At 38.2% G+C, this 18,299-nt stretch overlaps 1 protein-coding gene across 1 annotated transcript in view; it reads left to right on the plus strand.

Annotated features, from left to right (window-relative positions):
* The window catches only part of naaladl2 (N-acetylated alpha-linked acidic dipeptidase like 2), a gene marked incomplete at its 3' end in the record, with an annotated part of 348,164 nt that overhangs the window by 312,267 nt on the left and 17,598 nt on the right, over nt 1-18,299 (plus strand). The window contains exon 14 of the mRNA XM_080877950.1: nt 17,513-17,711. Coding sequence (XP_080734076.1) covers nt 17,513-17,711 — 199 coding nt within the window. The remainder of the gene's footprint in view (nt 1-17,512; nt 17,712-18,299) is intronic.

The raw sequence follows: 18,299 nt of genomic DNA on the forward strand, positions 1-18,299 counted from the left end.
TGGATCGTCAGGTTAATATCTGTTCTGTGCATGCAGCCGATCCTCTGTTATTCCAAAAAATCAATTTCATTCACTAAGCAATCTAATTATAAGATATAATTGACATTAGGAATGGATATTTTGGATTATACTGAATAAATGTTGTGTGGAATCTGGCTAGAGCGAGCAGGTATCTTGTACTGTAGGTCAAGTTAATAATCTATCAATTCGAAGCTAAATTAATTGACTAAATTAAATGGCCCTGTTGTATGACTTGCATAAACACACTTGCATTTATAAAACCTAAAAAATGTGTGCCGTTAGCTAGAAAACATAGCAGTTTTGTCAAGGGATGAATTGAAACCCATGAAAATGTACATTGTCAAATACTCAGCGGTTAGCATGCTGCACAGCTCCGGCCTTCTGAGCCAAAATCAGCTTATTCAGTCACAGTCTCCAAACATGCAAAGACTGTCCTTGAATATTAAGATGACTATTCAAAGAGGATGGACAACAAAGGCTTTAATACATTTACCCTGCACGCGGCCTTCACACAGCCTCAAAGTCAAAAATAAAAAAATAAAAAAATAATGCAATGTTAGTTTTGTTATGCATGAGGAAAACAAGCACGCTGTCGAACCGAGTGAGTTCTATGAATACATTTTGATTGGTGCACACTGTACCGAGCTGATTCTTCAGACTCGTGATAAAATAAATCTATAAGCCAAGGTGTATCAATCATTCACACACTATGATCAGAGATTGAAAGAGATGGAGATGGAGATGGAGAGATGCTCTTCATGACACGTACTGTAGCTCTAACTTCAAGTCTCATTCATTGTACCACTAAGGCAATCACTCAGTGGCTCGGGTTCAGTGGCTCTGTCTAAGTATGTAAGCATTGTCCCATTAATGCCTAGATTGAGTGGTTATGCTTCCTCATCTGAGACTAATGGACAGATTATAACCTGAGAGAGAGAGATGACTGATTATTATACCTGCCTGTAGCCCCTATGTCTATTTCTTCATCACCCATATGTCTGTTCCACTGATTCTCTTCTCTGTCATTTCAATTCAAAAGCACTTTATGAGCATGAAAGCTACACCGTCTTGGCAACTTTGCACATAAGTGGTGTGCTGAAGAACCGTACTAGAAATGAGTGTCATTTCTTTGTAGCTAAAAGGTGAACCATCCAACAAAGAAACAAACAGCAGCAGGAAATTACACCATCAATTAGTAGCACAGAACAAGAAAAGTTGAAAGAAATGTGCTGTGGTTTCGCTGGTCCAGACTGTTGAGTTTTATATAATTCATACGTGAAGCTTCCGATATTTAATTCGGCTACTCTCGCTACTCAATTCCTACTTAATCTTTTTTTGTCAAAAAAGGTAATATCACCCACTGCAGCCATCCTTCTAAACCTACTGTAGGACTTTATAACAGTCTAAGTTCTGTCCATATTCTAAAAAAAACACAAATCTTTGGCATTTTTCCATCATTAGAACAACCTGTTTGGATAAGTAGATCATGTTTCTTATTTATTTATTTATTTGCTCTTCAGTCATCAGTCTAATATTTCGTTAATTATATGTGTTGTTGGAAAGATGGAGCAACCGTTACTATGGTTACTAAAGGTATATTTAGGAGTTTTTATTTTCTGCTGTGGGTTTAGCTAGCTATATTCTGAATGCTGCCTCTGACCATTAGATCATGTGTTAAATTAGAAAAAGAGCAAAAACACAAATCTGTTCACTAAGACACTGTTAGTCTGAAGTTGCATCATTATTTAAATGCTTAAGAAACTTAAGTAATAGAGCGTGTATTATCCAAATAAGTTTGTATAAAATCAGTCATATACAAGTAAAAAACTTTACCCGAATAATTCACTGTGTATGTTAACATGTTTGTTAAGTTTATGAGCATTGGGGCAAATTTTTCAAAAAGTTCACTTGTTATATTTTTAGTGGCCTGAGGTCCCATTACAGTGAACTGATTAATCATAATGATTATAATAATCCTATTTTGTTCAAAGGTTAACATTTGAAATATGATATTAGGGACGTGGCCTTTGATTGCTATGAGGCTGCTGTCAGTGGCGGTTAAGGAGCTGTCTGCTAGACCAGCGGTCCCCAACCTTTTTTGCGCCACGGGCCGGTTTATGCCCGACATAATTTTCACGGACCGGACTTTAAGGTGTCGTGGATAAATACAACAAAATAAAACTAGTACCGGTACAGAAAAAAATTAGATTTATTCATAACACACGTGACAAGACCCAGGAAAACCGATTTAACGATAAAAACGATAACAAAATAACGCTGAAAACCAATAAAAACCCTGAAAACCATACATTTCACTCCTGAGCCTCAACTCTAGCGGTCCGGTACCAAACAACTCACGGACCGGTACCGGTCCGAGGCCCGGGGGTTGGGGACCACTGTGCTAGACTACCAAAAAAACAAGAACATAAACAAAAACAATCTATATATTTATATTAAATATCTTAATTTTAAACATTTTGTATTAAATGCAGTTATTTACACTTTTTTCTATTTATTATGTTTTATGTTATGTGTTATATGTTATTTTTGCTTGGATGCTATGAGTGAGAAAGAGGTAAATTAAATAAATTAAAGATTATTTAAAAAGATTAAATAAATCAACTGAATTGTGTACGGTGCTAAGGATGAATGGAAACAGAGTAGTGCTGCTACTCATTTTTGGAACAAGCTTTATTTTATTTTTTATCTCTTTTTTTAATACACAATTGGACACCCTGTTCTTAGACTGTCATCCAGTGTCATCTTTCCTTATGCCTACATGTAATTTTACTATTCTCATCAGCTGTGTCTAATCAGAAAGAGACTGGCTGTGACAGATTTGGGGCTTTTTATTGTGGTTATTAAATTGATATTAAATTTAATTCCAGGTGGCATTATAAATGTCCTAAAGTTATAAATTTGACTTTGGTGAACGTGCTGATTTTCTCAATGCTTTTTTTTTTTTTTTACAAGCCTCTCCTGCTTAGTCAGAAAACAGGTGGGAGAGGGCTCTTATCTCTGCTGTTTAAAAATACAGAGAAGCACCAGATGGAGAGAAAGAAGAGGAGGAGGAATAGGACAGTGAAATAAATACTTTTTGATGTGTGCGTGTGTTAACAGATAGTGAATGATGATAAATAATCCCTGGTGCGGGGCTGCTGTTGTGTGTGGGTTGGTTAATGGCAGTGGTTGTAGATAAAGCTGGCACGTAAATAGTATAATTTGAACACCTTATAATTTTAACCAAGATAAAAAAAAATAAGAGGATTAGGAACAATTCACTTGAGCCCCTGATTCTGATAGTAGCTCATAAAAATAACCATTTTAAAGTTAGTTTAAACTCCATTTAAACCCCCCCCCCCCCCCCCCCCCTCCTCCCGAGATCGCATTTATTTTGACTTTTTCTTATATTGACTTTTTGTATTTATTTTTATATTTGTTTGATGTTCTATGTCTCATATGATGCTCTCTGTTCTTTTTTAATCACCCCCTTGGGGATAAATAAATTGTTTTTTGAAGTGAATTTGAATTAATATCTTGTATGTTAGGTTGTGCTCATATTGATTCTCATAGTCAGAAACGTATAATCGAATAGAAACACATAATCATAACCCAGCTGCGAAGTTCCGCTCCAAAGTCGTTCTGCTGTTTTGGTTTGTTTTGGTTTGTCAAATTCGACGCCTTTCCAAAGATGGCTCATTTGTTACCATATGGCCAACGTATCAATCTACTGCAAAGCAGCGTTTTATAGAGGAGGTTTACTGCTCATGTTAATTTGCTGGCAGCAAAGGAAATTTCAAGGAATTGAGAAGAACTGACATGAAACATGATCCAGGAGAGCCTTTCACATGTCAATAAAAGTGTTTTGAGTTCTAAAAATTCACATGAGCATGTGTGATGGTTTCCTAACAACAAACTATGATGATTCTTTGCTGCCACCGCTGTTGCTAAACTTGTTTCAACATTTGAAAACTGGTTATATTTTAAACAACAAATGTACAGTTAGATGAGGAAAAAGGCCAAACAGAAAACACTAAAATGTTAGCTCAATAAACAGCTAAGTCAGCGTGTGTGTACGTGTTACTGAAATAAAGAAGAGGAGACTGATAGACAAGCAGACTGAAGTCATGTTACTTGGTTCTGCTTTTTTGTTGCTGCTTCGTGGTTTTGTAGGTTTTCCCTGGTTGTAGCCATTGACTGACAGAAGCGAAGCAAAGTAGAAGTAAACAGGCTATTAACAAGACTAAGAGAGCAGGAGCCACAATAAAGTGCTGTTCTGAATTTCACATTCACTGGAAATGGGGGTGACAGAAAAAAGTGCAGTTGCTGAAAGCTTTTGTATATGAAAAGGGTTTTTTTACACTTGTGCGAGAGAGTACTGTTAGTGATTATTATTTCGAGTGTGCTATCAGGACATTTGTTGTGTCTTTCTTTATGTATAGGCTAAATGGTTGGTAACTCGTGCTGTTGGTTGTTTTTGTTTGGGTTTTTTTGAGTTTTCTAAATGCTCACTGTGAGCACATTTAGGGGATGTGAAACGGCTGTGTGAGTGAGTTTCTGGGTGTTTTAGCAGCCCCCTGCAGCAAAGGACCAGTGATATTTAATGGATTCTTCACAGCCAGCATGGAGCACAGCAGTATTCATGACTGGCAGTTATGGAGGGTACTCAGATCAAACAACCAGAGCTAATTGAACCCCCCACCCAACACGTTTTGTTCAACTTTTTTTTAATCACTATGCTCCTTTTTTCTCCCTTTATACAAAACTGCCTTTGGTCTAGTCTGATCTGACATAAATCTCCATTAATTTACTGTTCAGATAGCGCCCAGTATCAAGGCTTCCTTTGGTCCTCAACAGCAGTGCTCAAAGATAGGTAGATCATTTCTAATTTCAGCACTGAGAATTACTAGTATACACTGAGGAAATCAAACTAAATGTGTGTGTCTATGAAGGAATTACACCTTATATCTGACTGACACTTAAAATCCATTGTACATTTTCAGGATTAATTAGGCATATCAGTGGCAAAGCCAAATAGCTTCCTTTCACTCTTTAATTACATTTAAGTCTGGAGATAGAGTAAAGAGAGAAGGTAACCACTATTATGAACCTCTGACTTCAGTATATATAATGGCACGTGTCCATGTAACCTTTTTTTTTCCACAAAAAGCGTAGAAGATGGTGACCTTGTGTGCTCTCTGCTCTCAGATTTCAAACAAGACCAACATGGGCATCTTACTTATGTTGTGAAAAGATGTCTCTATAGACAGACTTTTCAGATGTATAAGTGGCCTTTGTTCACACAAGGAGACTGTCGATGGATATTCTGTATGGTACACTTTTCACATTTTTATACTCTTTATGATGGCTCCCTTCTATCCTTGAAAATCCCACTGGTGAGTATATTCCTATCTATCATCTCATCAGTCTACACAGTGCTAACCATCTAGTCTCTCTGGCAAGATAACAATATCCCCACATTCTTGATGACAGTGCAATCATATATGAATTTAGGGCTTAAAACTGTGAAATTAAGTATGTGAAGAATTACGTAAATGAGGCTTTATTCTGCTGCGTTTCTCCACTCTGAAACTTCCAACATTTCAACTACGAAGTAAAACCTTAACTATACAGAAGATTTTTAATGTTTTGGGGATATGACAGTCTGTAGTTCAGTTCAAGCCAATGGTGGTCTAAATAAGTGGGGGGCTACTTGCTTAGCACACACTGAGTTAGTTACCATGGTAGACTTCCACATCTGCAAGTGCCCAAGGACTTTGCTCAGGTCTAAGCAATATCACATTTTATCATCAGTAGGGGGACATGAGGCTCAGTGCAAACGTTGCAAATGTGTCATATTTCTAATCAAATATGTAACCAAAGCCATGTAACCAATATTCATGTGTCCAGTCCAAACTCCAGAAAAATAATAATAATAAAAATCATTCTTCATCTGCGCTGTCAACAATCATCATGGCATATCAAACCATGATGATGGGGTCCTTGAGGGTCCTGTGCAGTATCTTAGCTGTTCATAGGACTGCGCTCTTCTGGTCAGAGATCTCAGATGTTGTTCCTGGGATCTGCTGGAGTAACTGCACCTAATGCTCCTATTCTTGTACCCCCTTCTGCTGGGTTACTTGCTTAGTAGCATTCCAACATATGAGGTGCCGTAAGGGACATTATTACTGAAACGCTCTCACACACACTACTGAAACGCTCTCACACACACTACTGAAACGCTCTCACACACACTACTGAAATTTTAGCTCTCACACACACTACTGAAACGCTCTCACACACACTACTGAAACGCTCTCACACACACAACTGAAATTTTAGCTCTCACACACACAACTGAAACGCTCTCACACACACTACTGAAACACTCTCACACACTACTGAAACGCTCTCACACACACTACTGAAACGCTCTCACACACACTACTGAAATTTTAGCTCTCACACACACAACTGAAACGCTCTCACACACACTACTGAAACGCTCTCACACACACTACTGAAACGCTCTCACACACACTACTGAAACGCTCTCACACACACTACTGAAATTTTAGCTCTCACACACACTACTGAAACGCTCTCACACACACTACTGAAACGCTCTCACACACACTACTGAAATTTTAGCTCTCACACACACTACTGAAACGCTCTCACACACACAACTGAAACGCTCTCACACACACTACTGAAACGCTCTCACACACACAACTGAAATTTTAGCTCTCACACACACTACTGAAACGCTCTCACACACACTACTGAAACGCTCTCACACACACTACTGAAATTTTAGCTCTCACACACACTACTGAAACGCTCTCACACACACAACTGAAATGCTCTCACACACACAACTGAAACGCTCTCACACACACTACTGAAAGGCTCTCACACACACTACTGAAATTTTAGCTCTCACGCACACTACTGAAACGCTCTCACACACACAACTGAAACGCTCTCACACACACTACTGAAACGCTCTCACACACACCACTGAAACCAGAGGCATTTCTGCTGAACAGGAAGTTGTTTCCTGACAAGGAAACTGATGGAAAAAGTGGTATATTTCAAAACACTACAAGGATTTCTACTCAGCAACCTGCTAGTACAGCAGTCCCCAACCTTTTTTGCGCCACGTAAACGATATAAAAATAAAAAAACAATAAATACCATGAAAACCATAAATAGCAATGTGTTCGAATTTTTGTGGAGGAATAAAACCCATTACATAGAAAGATCTCAGCTTGTGAAGGGATACAATAAAGGTGGTATCAAAACTCCAGAATTGGAATTTATGGTTGGCACCCTTAGAATTAAATGGTTAAAATCTTGTCTGTCACAGCCAGACTCTACTTAGCTCCACATCCCATGATTCTTGTTTAATAAAATAGTATACAGGATTAGAATTTATTCGAAATGTGATTTTGCGGCAAATAAAATCCCCATAAAGATATCAAACTTTATAAAACAGACGTTGCATTTTTGGGAAAATGAGATTTACCCACAACTTCTCCCCATAATTCAACCTTATGGAATAATAGGGTAATAACACTTAATCAAAAATCAATTTTCAAGAGTGACTGGTTTGAACAAAAATATTATATTCATAACAGATTTGTTGGATGATAACGGTGTCATTCTAAGTTACACAGAACTTTCAGAAAAATATTGTCTAAACTGTTCTCAAAGAGAATATAACAAATTTTGTGAACTGGTCCCACTGCCTCTGCTTCATTTGATTAAAATTTTTATGATATACAATAATTTCTCATCAGTGCTCCCAAATTTATTGCTAGGGCAATGTCAGCTGTTTGATAAAAATGCAATAAGAAATTTGTTAGTAGTTTCTTCAAAGACAAAATATTTCATAGTTACAACAGAATGGTTACATGGCATGGTTCTAGTTTAGTTATTTCATATACACTGGATAAAGCATACTAAAAATTTATGAAATAGCCTATTCTACCTAAAGTTAAAGAAACACACTTTAAACAAAACTAATACTGTGGCAGAATTTCTAAAAAAAGAGATTTGGCTTTGAGGTGGATCAGTGTTCTTTTTGTACTGATGAAAATGAAACCCTAGAACATCTTTTTTTTTCTATGCCCTATCACACAATGTATTTGGTGCAACTTAAAAAATTGGATTTCCCTAAATATTAATGATGTGCCACTGTTTGAATTACATCATAATTTTTTTTATATGGATCATCTAGCATTGGATGTCTCAGACATTATTAACATCATCATACTTTTGAGTAAATATCATATCCATTGTGCTAAATGGAGGAACGCTAAGCCTTCTCTCCCTGGTTTTATTGATGATTTTAAGATATTTTTCTTTGCTAAAAAAGACAAAAAGCACATATGCCAAAAAAATAACCAGGATAATGCACGTCTCCCGCTATTCGAAATTTTGACTTATGCTGAGGCTAATATATTGTTAAGTAATGCAGCTGTCTCACTAAGGTCCAGAATCGATTTGTTCCACGATTCGATTCAATTCAATTCGATTTGATTATGGGGAATTTTGACAGTCAGAAATATTATAATTCAGATCAGTACATTTACATATTTTTGTATTTAAAAAAAGGAAGCTGACACACGCAAGACTTTATCAAAGGTGTGAGCATCACAGCAGATGCCTTTGTGTCAAAGTAGCTGAAGATAAAACACATAAAAACATGAAGGTGGTTTTCCTGGCCTGGGATTTTATAAAAAATATTCTGCAGTACATCAAAAACGAAAGAAAACCATTAATCAACATATGAACGTTACCTCTGACGTTACAGCGGTTTTATTAGAGACACGGCTAACGTTTTGCATTTTGCATAATTTAAAAAAGTTTAAATTTATTCAGTATTGAACGGCAGAAATTAGGTTTTCTTTTCGGAAGTATGTAAAATGAAAAAAAAAAAAACAGCGGCCGACTGCGCTGTAAACAACAGTAGACTTGTGCATAACAAGCAAGCGAATAATACAGAAAACAGATTTTTAGATGGGAAACTGTTCTTGAAGTACAGAGAGAGAGAAAGAGAGAGAGAGGGCTGTGCATGACGTGCGATTTTATCGTGGTGGAAGCAAAACAGTGAGGGAATTCATGACGATGTTTATGTGAAGCGCAGTTTGGATCTTCTTTTGCTGCTGGTTCAGTCAATATTGTTTGGAGAGAGATCAAACTAACAGCTTTAGAATCGGCGCAAAAACGGCGTGAAAACAAAGCGCGGACCTGCCGACAGATCAGAGTCAGCGAGCTGTCGGCTTTCAGCCCCGACCGTGTCCGTGCTGTCGGGTGAGAAAGGCGACATCTCACTGATTCTGATCCGCGGGTCCGCGCTGTGTGTTTACGTCTTTGTGCAGAAGCGTGTACCTGCTCTCATTTACTGTCTTAGCTGTTTGGTGGTTGTTGAAATTTTGTGAGGTTTCACCAGATTTTTCTGGCATTTCGGGCAAAATAAATTTATATTAAAAAATCGATTCAGGATTTTAATGAATCGATTTCACGTTATCCAAGCCAGAATCGATTTTAATCAATAAATCGATTATAAAAACCCACCCCTAACTAACAGGTTGCTGAGTAGACATCTGTGTAGTGGTTTGTTTGAAATCTAACACTTTTTCCTTCAGTTTCCTTGTCAAGAATTAACTTCCTGTTTAACTGAAATGCCTTCCTGTTTAACTGAAATGCCTTGGTTTTTCAGTAGTGTGTGTGAGAGCGTTTCAGTAGTGTGTATGAGAGCGTTTCAGTAGTGTGTGTGAGAGCGTTTCAGTAGTGTGTGTGAGAGCGTTTCAGTAGTGTGTGTGAGAGCTAAAATTTCAGTAGTGTGTGTGAGAGCGTTTCAGTAGTGTGTGTGAGAGCGTTTCAGTTGTGTGTGTGAGAGCGTTTCAGTAGTGTGTGTGAGAGCGTTTCAGTAGTGTGTGTGAGAGCGTTTCAGTAGTGTGTGTGAGAGCTAAAATTTCAGTAGTGTGTGAGAGCGTTTCAGTAGTGTGTGTGAGAGCGTTTCAGTAGTGTGTGTGAGAGCTAAAATTTCAGTAGTGTGTGTGAGAGCGTTTCAGTAGTGTGTGTGAGAGCGTTTCAGTTGTGTGTGTGAGAGCGTTTCAGTTGTGTGTGTGAGAGCTAAAATTTCAGTAGTGTGTGTGAGAGCGTTTCAGTAGTGTGTGTGAGAGCTAAAATTTCAGTAGTGTGTGTGAGAGCGTTTCAGTAGTGTGTGTGAGAGCGTTTCAGTTGTGTGTGTGAGAGCTAAAATTTCAGTTGTGTGTGTGAGAGCGTTTCAGTAGTGTGTGTGAGAGCGTTTCAGTAGTGTGTGTGAGAGCGTTTCAGTAGTGTGTGTGAGAGCTAAAATTTCAGTAGTGTGTGTGAGAGCGTTTCAGTAGTGTGTGTGAGAGCGTTTCAGTTGTGTGTGTGAGAGCTAAAATTTCAGTAGTGTGTGTGAGAGCGTTTCAGTAGTGTGTGTGAGAGCTAAAATTTCAGTAGTGTGTGTGAGAGCGTTTCAGTAGTGTGTGTGAGAGCGTTTCAGTTGTGTGTGTGAGAGCGTTTCAGTTGTGTGTGTGAGAGCGTTTCAGTTGTGTGTGTGAGAGCGTTTCAGTTGTGTGTGTGAGAGCGTTTCAGTTGTGTGTGTGAGAGCTAAAATTTCAGTAGTGTGTGTGAGAGCGTTTCAGTAGTGTGTGTGAGAGCGTTTCAGTTGTGTGTGTGAGAGCGTTTCAGTAGTGTGTGTGAGAGCGTTTCAGTAGTGTGTGTGAGAGCGTTTCAGTTGTGTGTGTGAGAGCGTTTCAGTTGTGTGTGTGAGAGCTAAAATTTCAGTAGTGTGTGTGAGAGCGTTTCAGTAGTGTGTGTGAGAGCTAAAATTTCAGTAGTGTGTGTGAGAGCGTTTCAGTAGTGTGTGTGAGAGCGTTTCAGTTGTGTGTGTGAGAGCTAAAATTTCAGTTGTGTGTGTGAGAGTGTTTCAGTAGTGTGTGTGAGAGCTAAAATTTCAGTAGTGTGTGTGAGAGCGTTTCAGTAGTGTGTGTGAGAGCGTTTCAGTAGTGTGTGTGAGAGCGTTTCAGTAGTGTGTGTGAGAGCGTTTCAGTTGTGTGTGTGAGAGCGTTTCAGTTGTGTGTGTGAGAGCTAAAATTTCAGTAGTGTGTGTGAGAGCGTTTCAGTTGTGTGTGTGAGAGCGTTTCAGTAGTGTGTGTGAGAGCTAAAATTTCAGTAGTGTGTGTGAGAGCGTTTCAGTAGTGTGTGTGAGAGCGTTTCAGTTGTGTGTGTGAGAGCTAAAATTTCAGTTGTGTGTGTGAGAGCGTTTCAGTAGTGTGTGTGAGAGCTAAAATTTCAGTAGTGTGTGTGAGAGCGTTTCAGTAATAATGTCCCTTACGGCACCTCATACCCGAGCACCCTTACTGCATACAGACATCCCAGGTGGGAATGGAACTTGTGACTCCTGTTCCAAAGGCATGTATATTTCTTCATGTATGTCTTTGACTTTGCTCAGTTATGGAAATTTAGTTATCATTTCCCAGATTCCTCTGCTTTAGAGCAAAAACACAAACTCCAAATGACATTGCTAAACACTTTGTCTTGCAGCTTTGATTGTACAAGGTTTGAGCTGCTAATTAATTCCGATTCGTAGCCAAAAATTAAAAATCCACTTGTAATGGATTCTTTGTTGCACTTGCACAAGAGGTTGATCCACTATATGATTAACAGAGAGGAGGAAAGTTTCTTTCAGAATTTGTCGTGGACTGACCTTGGCTTTAATGGACATTCAATTTGAACACATTCTAAAAAAGTACTTTAATGAACATTTAGCTGTGAAACACTCAGGGCTCTGCTTGTAATCAGTGAAAGAACATTAAATGGACAGAGAGTTACATTCTGACTGTCCAATCAGTGATCACCAAGGACACCACAGCCACTAATATTAACAAAACATCAAAGTTTTCTTTCACTAAAAAAATTTCTATTCTCAAGCCAGTTACAGAACATATTTACTGCTCTGTGTGCTTTCAGTTCCACGCACTTGCCCGTCACCATAAGGACACTCTTATTCTCCACTTTATCAGGATGGCTTCACAGTCAGAAGGCCTTGAGAAGAATAATGTCTGTTCAGCCTTGCATAAATGAATTCGGCCAACATTTTTCTGCAAAGACAAAAATGGTTTATAAAACTATGTTGATGCCTCAAGTCTTCAATTTTTTAACCTCATTTCACCTCATCATTAACCACTATGTTGTTAAGTCTAACGTCACTAGCCGTGTCTGGGCCTAAACTCCGCTGCAGGTCCATATATCAAACGATCACTATGGCATTACTGAGAGTTGAAAAACTGTCTAAAGTCTTTCATCTTTAATAAAATGATCAGCGTTCTGCTCTACCAGGTGTAACAATTGAGTTTAACATCCAGGCATCCATGAAAATGGAATTTATGACATTTAACGGAGTTAGAAGTTAGCAGGAAGTTAGCTCGCTAGCTTCTATCTAAATACAATATAGCATGTCCTGACTGCGGGGTTTTGGAAACAAATTCAAACGTACAGCTCTGTTATCACTTCCAACATAAATGAAGACAGAAAACTAAACAGCAGTGACGTTTGTAGGGTTACTGAAGTTTGGCTAGCTGGTATATAATGATGTGCTACGTGACCGCTAGTGACACAGCTATGTTAGCATAATATAAACAAGCTAACTTTTTTTCCACTCAATAAAAGTTAACGTGAGTGTAATCGCATGGCAGGATGCTGTAAAAGGACCAAACTTCAGCCAGGAGAACAACTGAGATAATCCATCCACAATACGAGGTTAGTCATTCATATATTGCTGCATGGGCTGGGCTGTAGTTACATCCTAAGGTTTTAAAAACTGAGCTTAAATAAATGATTAGTGGTAATAAAAGCCGAGGGAGGTCAACAGTGATCACTGACTGTTTTAGGAGCTTTTTGAGATTAAATAGAAGAAAATACATAACATTAAACATGTTAACAACACAAAAGCCATATTAAACGCAGACTACTTTAGGCCCGGAAGTAGGATTCGTCACGTCATCACTTAACGACCGGATTAGGAGTATGTGTTGTTCATGCAGAAAATAGCAGGCATGAGGTATGCTTTGCTGGATGCTATCATAATGTCCTCTGGTGAAATCAGGTGGACACTAACCACTTTCATCTGCACAGCATGTTATTTAGACACATACAGAGCTAATAAAATCATATATTCAGTATCTAAATTCTAATAATAACCAAAAGAAGCACATTTTCTCATTGTCACAGTCGGTGTTAAGTGCAGGTGGTAGAGAGGCGTAGGGTGAGTTGGAGAAGGTAGCGAATGTGTTGGTGGTGTCTCTGTTTGTGTGCCTGGTGGCACTGGCAACACAGTCATAGCCACATGATTTTGAATGGAAAAAAGAAAAGAAATTTTAAAAGATTGAGATGAAGTACTCAAAGAGTTGGGGGATTTAGTTAAAAGGAAGAAATGATTCTTCAATTCTGTGCAGAATTTGATTGCAACATTTGATGCAATCTGATAGTTATTTTATGACTTATCATGCTTATATTGAAAACAAATCAGATTTCTTTTAGTTTTATTTTCTGGAAAAGTGAAACAGACGTCAAATCTGTTGCAACCTGACACGACCCTCTGAGTTTTAGGCGTCCTGTAGTCCTCCACAGTCATGTGACATGAACATCACCTATGTGCTCTGAGGCTTTGTGAATACGACGATGAGCTATCTTTGTGTGCTCAGTAGTTAGTTATTAATTGAATAATGAGTGAAAGTTTGAAAAGAAGAGCTTGAAAATGTTTGAGATTTAACATGTAATTTATCTGTAAAAAGGGAACTGCTTGTGGATTAATTGCAGTTCATGTTCTCAATATACCAGAGCCGAACTGAATTGACATGACATGACATGACATGGTAGATATATATTCTAAATCATTATTTGAAACCACACAGCCTTTCTTTCCAAATTGTGTGAACTATTGGAAGACACAAATGCCACAGCAACAAGACTGTGTGCGCAGCTGAATGTTTTTTATTTACAATGTATTTATTTGAGTTGCTGTGTGCTTTACACTTTTTTTTCACCCTTCCAATGAACAAAGTGGTGTTTTTTTTCCACACACACAAAAAATAAATTAAATGCAAAGAGATTGATATGGAAAATTATATTATAAAAGGTTCCACAATATACAGTATATAAGTAATGTCTTTATATATACACAGCACAGTGTTATTAGTGTTGTTTTGTGTATGTATTTGTGGATTTCATGAACATAAGGTGGAGCATCTTGGTGCAGATTTGGATGACTTGCTGTAAGATTGTGAAATATGGCATAAACCTTGGTGGGCTTAAGGGGTTTAAAAATGACCTTGTAGCTGTCATTTATTTTATTTTTTGTGTAGTTTCTCTTTGTTATCATTTCCACGTGTCATTACATGTGCTCCTTTACTGTTTCCTTTCAGAGGTTTCAGTCTATTGGTGACATTTGGTGACGATGACTGAGATAAGACACCAGTGATCCCTTACAGATACACCCTATGATGAATATTTTATTGACGCTATAAGAGCTATAAATAAAATGACAGCTCTGGTACAACTGAAAATCTTTACAGCGCTGAAAGGTACATTACACTACCTCTTCTGAGATTTAAAAAAAAACATGCAGCTAGTTAAGAGAGTGTCCACTTCAACCTCCGACTGGGAGCAGATATTATCTTTCTTCATGTGAGCTCAATAATTACTACTTATAAGGAAGCACTAAAGAATATCCACTGGTTTACAAACCTGACAGAAAGAAAATTTACATTTTAGTTATTATGTATACAGAGTTTTAGTAACAAAGCTTGATACTGATACAGTTTGATACTTGGTATCTTTGACAGAACACAGGAAGGTAATGTAGGTTTAGTTATATTACCTACTTGGTCCTAATGCAAGTGTAATTTCAAAAAACAGCAACAGACATAAAACACTTTAATTAAAAACTAAATAAAGACAAATGCAAAATCAGAAAGCCATAATTCTTGAAGAATACGTGAAAATGAGAATAATTTCCCTGAATATTTGTAGATTCTGATATAAATGAATGTTGAAAAAAAACATCACTTTAAAGCTCTTTCCTTTACTTCTTCTCTCTGCCTCTGTCATCGCATGAGGCCATGTCCCAACTGTATACCCAAACACAAACACACTCACACACATCCCTGTGTGTCAAAAGATGTGATGGATTACAACAATCAAACAATATTTCATGAGTCCCAGCTGGCTGCGAGAAGCCAGAGCCATTTAAATTTGTAGGAGAGAACTGCGCTCGTTGTCTATTTTTGTCCCCTCTGTCTTCCACTCTCCTCTGCAATGAGTCATGCTCTGTTCTCAAACCTACTGTGACACACTCTTATCTGAAGGAGCACAAACACGCGGGAAGGTCTGTCGATTAATATCTTGGAAGGCATTAGTTTATGCTGTTCTTTAGAATAATAACACATAATCCTCAAGAAGTCTGCCCTTCTCTCTTCTGTCATCCCAGGCAGTCAGCTCTTCACATTCTCCGAATCCAGGAACAACTTTCATACAGCTGAACCTTGCACGATGTCTGTATCTTTCATCTCCTTTTATGGGTTCAGTGAAGTCCGCAATCGCCAGATAGATCCCCTTTAGATTAATGGTAAATTAGGGTAATTCTAGCTTAAGCTCACCCCTGCCCAGTTGTTTTCTTTTTTCGTTTTTCTTTTTTAGATGTCTGTCATAACAGGTAGTAATAGTAATAGTAACCATATGAGAATACTTATGTATAAGTATCAAAAATAGCAAATCTTGCAGTGGTTTATTTTATTGTTATTCTTTAATGGAAATGTTAACAATGAAGTTTTGTGTTTCCTCTGGAATGCATGGGTCATCATTGTTTTTCTACATATGCAAACATGGAAAGCATAAAGGACATAATCAGCTCGTATAATAGAACAAATTAAAAATGACCTCTGTATTTTCCTCAGTCGCTATTTGGCAACAGTGTTACTGCTGTGCTTACTGCTGTGTACTGCTTATTGCTAACTGACAGTTGACCATTAAGAGCTGAACACCTGAACAAGAACCTTTGTCCTCATGCAAACAGTTGCATGGCAGATTTCAGCCTTTCCAAAACAGGCCCATTGAATCCAGCCAGATATCATTTAATAGAGCCAAGAATACAAGGCAATTAACTGTAAATGAAAGGTAATTGATTTGCGGTGCCAAATGTACTGTAAAACAAGCCTGCTTTGTGTTGACAGCCTAATGAGGACAACATTGCATCGTTACTGGATATGTATGCGCGTTAGCTCGATAGGGGGAATCTGTTTAATTTAGTGTGTTTAGTGCCCAGTTGGTGGAAGGTTTAAAAGAGAGACTGCTCAGGTCACAAACTAATTTTGAAGCCAGATAGGGAACAGATGTATGGTCTAAACTTTTTGCTATGCTATGAGAAGAAGAAGTAATAATTTTCTATTGATTAGATAAAATAAGAAAATAACTGATTTCTGATTTTTCTAATACCCGCAGCTGATATCCGCAATGCATAGACGTGACCAGCAGCATCTGAGCATGTGACGCAGCTCATTCCTGATCTTTAAACTTGTGAAAACAGCATGCAAAGGCTAGCAGCTTTAACTATTTAGAGAAGTATTTCATGACTCTTCTTTCATCCGTCCATGAGCTGTATCAGTTTAATATGTGGTTTAAGTTTATCCCTAAATGACTTCTATTATTGTGGTATATGCTGAAGAAGGCACCGGTTATAACAGGGCAATTTCCCATCTGATTCTGGCTATAAGGTGCAATCAGACAAACCTCTGACTCTGCTCATTAAAATCAAAAACCTTGCCTTATTTTGACTTTCAAGGTCTTTGTGAATTTCTGATTTCCAGTGCTGCTGTTATTTTTAGATTGCTCCATGGAAGCCCTGTTCTGACCACTCACACGTGCAGTTTTATGAAAATCTATGATTGCACCACTTATTTTGCTCCAGCTAATACTGCAAAGGCTGCTGTTCCCAGCAAGGGCATCTGACATGCACGAGACTCCAGACAATGCACCGCAGTGTTTTATTGTGTTATATTTGATACCGTGTCGATCCTGACAGCTGACCCATGGGGTTTATGCTTTGACATGTGATGTAAACTTGTGTTGCCATGCATTAATTTTGTCTGTATTTTATACATAAGATCACCTTCAAATGTGATGTGGCTTATAAGATAGTGATTTGGTCCTTGTTACAGGCAGTCCAGTCCTGAAACAGCCCTTAAGGTGTAAATTGTTCATTTCACAGGTCTTGTTGAGACATTTACTCCGAGATTTTGGTTCTCAAACTTTCAAACCACAACCTAGTGACTCCATATCGTCTCTCTTTTTAGGCTAATATTTTTTTGTGGGCATAGCTTAAACGCGATATTCTTTTTCATCCATTGTTCCTGTTGTTTTTCTTTCTTTCTTTTTGTACATATCCGTCTAGACAAGAGTGCACTATCGCTGCCCTTGCTTTCCTCAGCCTCCGCTCTCAGAGACCATGCAGCTTTCTTCCAGTCAGAAACTATGCGGCCGGCAAATGACCCAAAAGAGCGTGACCCCTCCCACGTGCGGATGCTGAATGATGTACTCCGTGACCTGGAGAAGAGCTTCATCATCCCACAGACACCGCCTGGAGTGTACAGGTAGGAGAAGAGTTATTGCTTCAGAGTTGCAACATTGGTGTAAGGAGGTATAAGCATTCCATTTACCGTTAGCCAATGCACCCCCAGGATACCGATGCTTTCAGTTTCAAGACCTGCAAGATTATGTTACATAATTAAATCTCCACAATCTTGAATATATTTTAATTAATTGTTTGACATTAGAAGTTTCATCCTATATCAATGTGGCTGTTTTCTCTGTGTTTTTATGGGTCACCAGTTCATTTCTTTGCCTTTTTACATTGTTAAAGTTTATTATTTATTCCACATGGCATTAAAAGGTCTTAAATCTAAGCTAAGCAAACTTGGAGATGACTGGAACAACATTCTTCTCAGAAACCTTTTCCACCTTTGGCTCACTCACAGTTGCCTCCTCCACATCACCGATGGCACAGTTGGTCCTCCTACCTCCTTGTTAGCGTGGTTTAGTTTGCATGTTCTCACATACCTACTCAGCTCCCCAGATACAGCCAAGCCATTGCATTTGCTGTGCGCTCCAGCATCACATACCACTTATCAATGATACTAGATGGCATTTTCTCATTAAAAAAGAAAGTTGTGTGTGATAAA

This window comes from Rhamphochromis sp. 'chilingali' (assembly GCF_963969265.1).
Source record: "Rhamphochromis sp. 'chilingali' genome assembly, chromosome: 3".
Taxonomy (NCBI): domain Eukaryota; kingdom Metazoa; phylum Chordata; class Actinopteri; order Cichliformes; family Cichlidae; genus Rhamphochromis; species Rhamphochromis sp. 'chilingali'.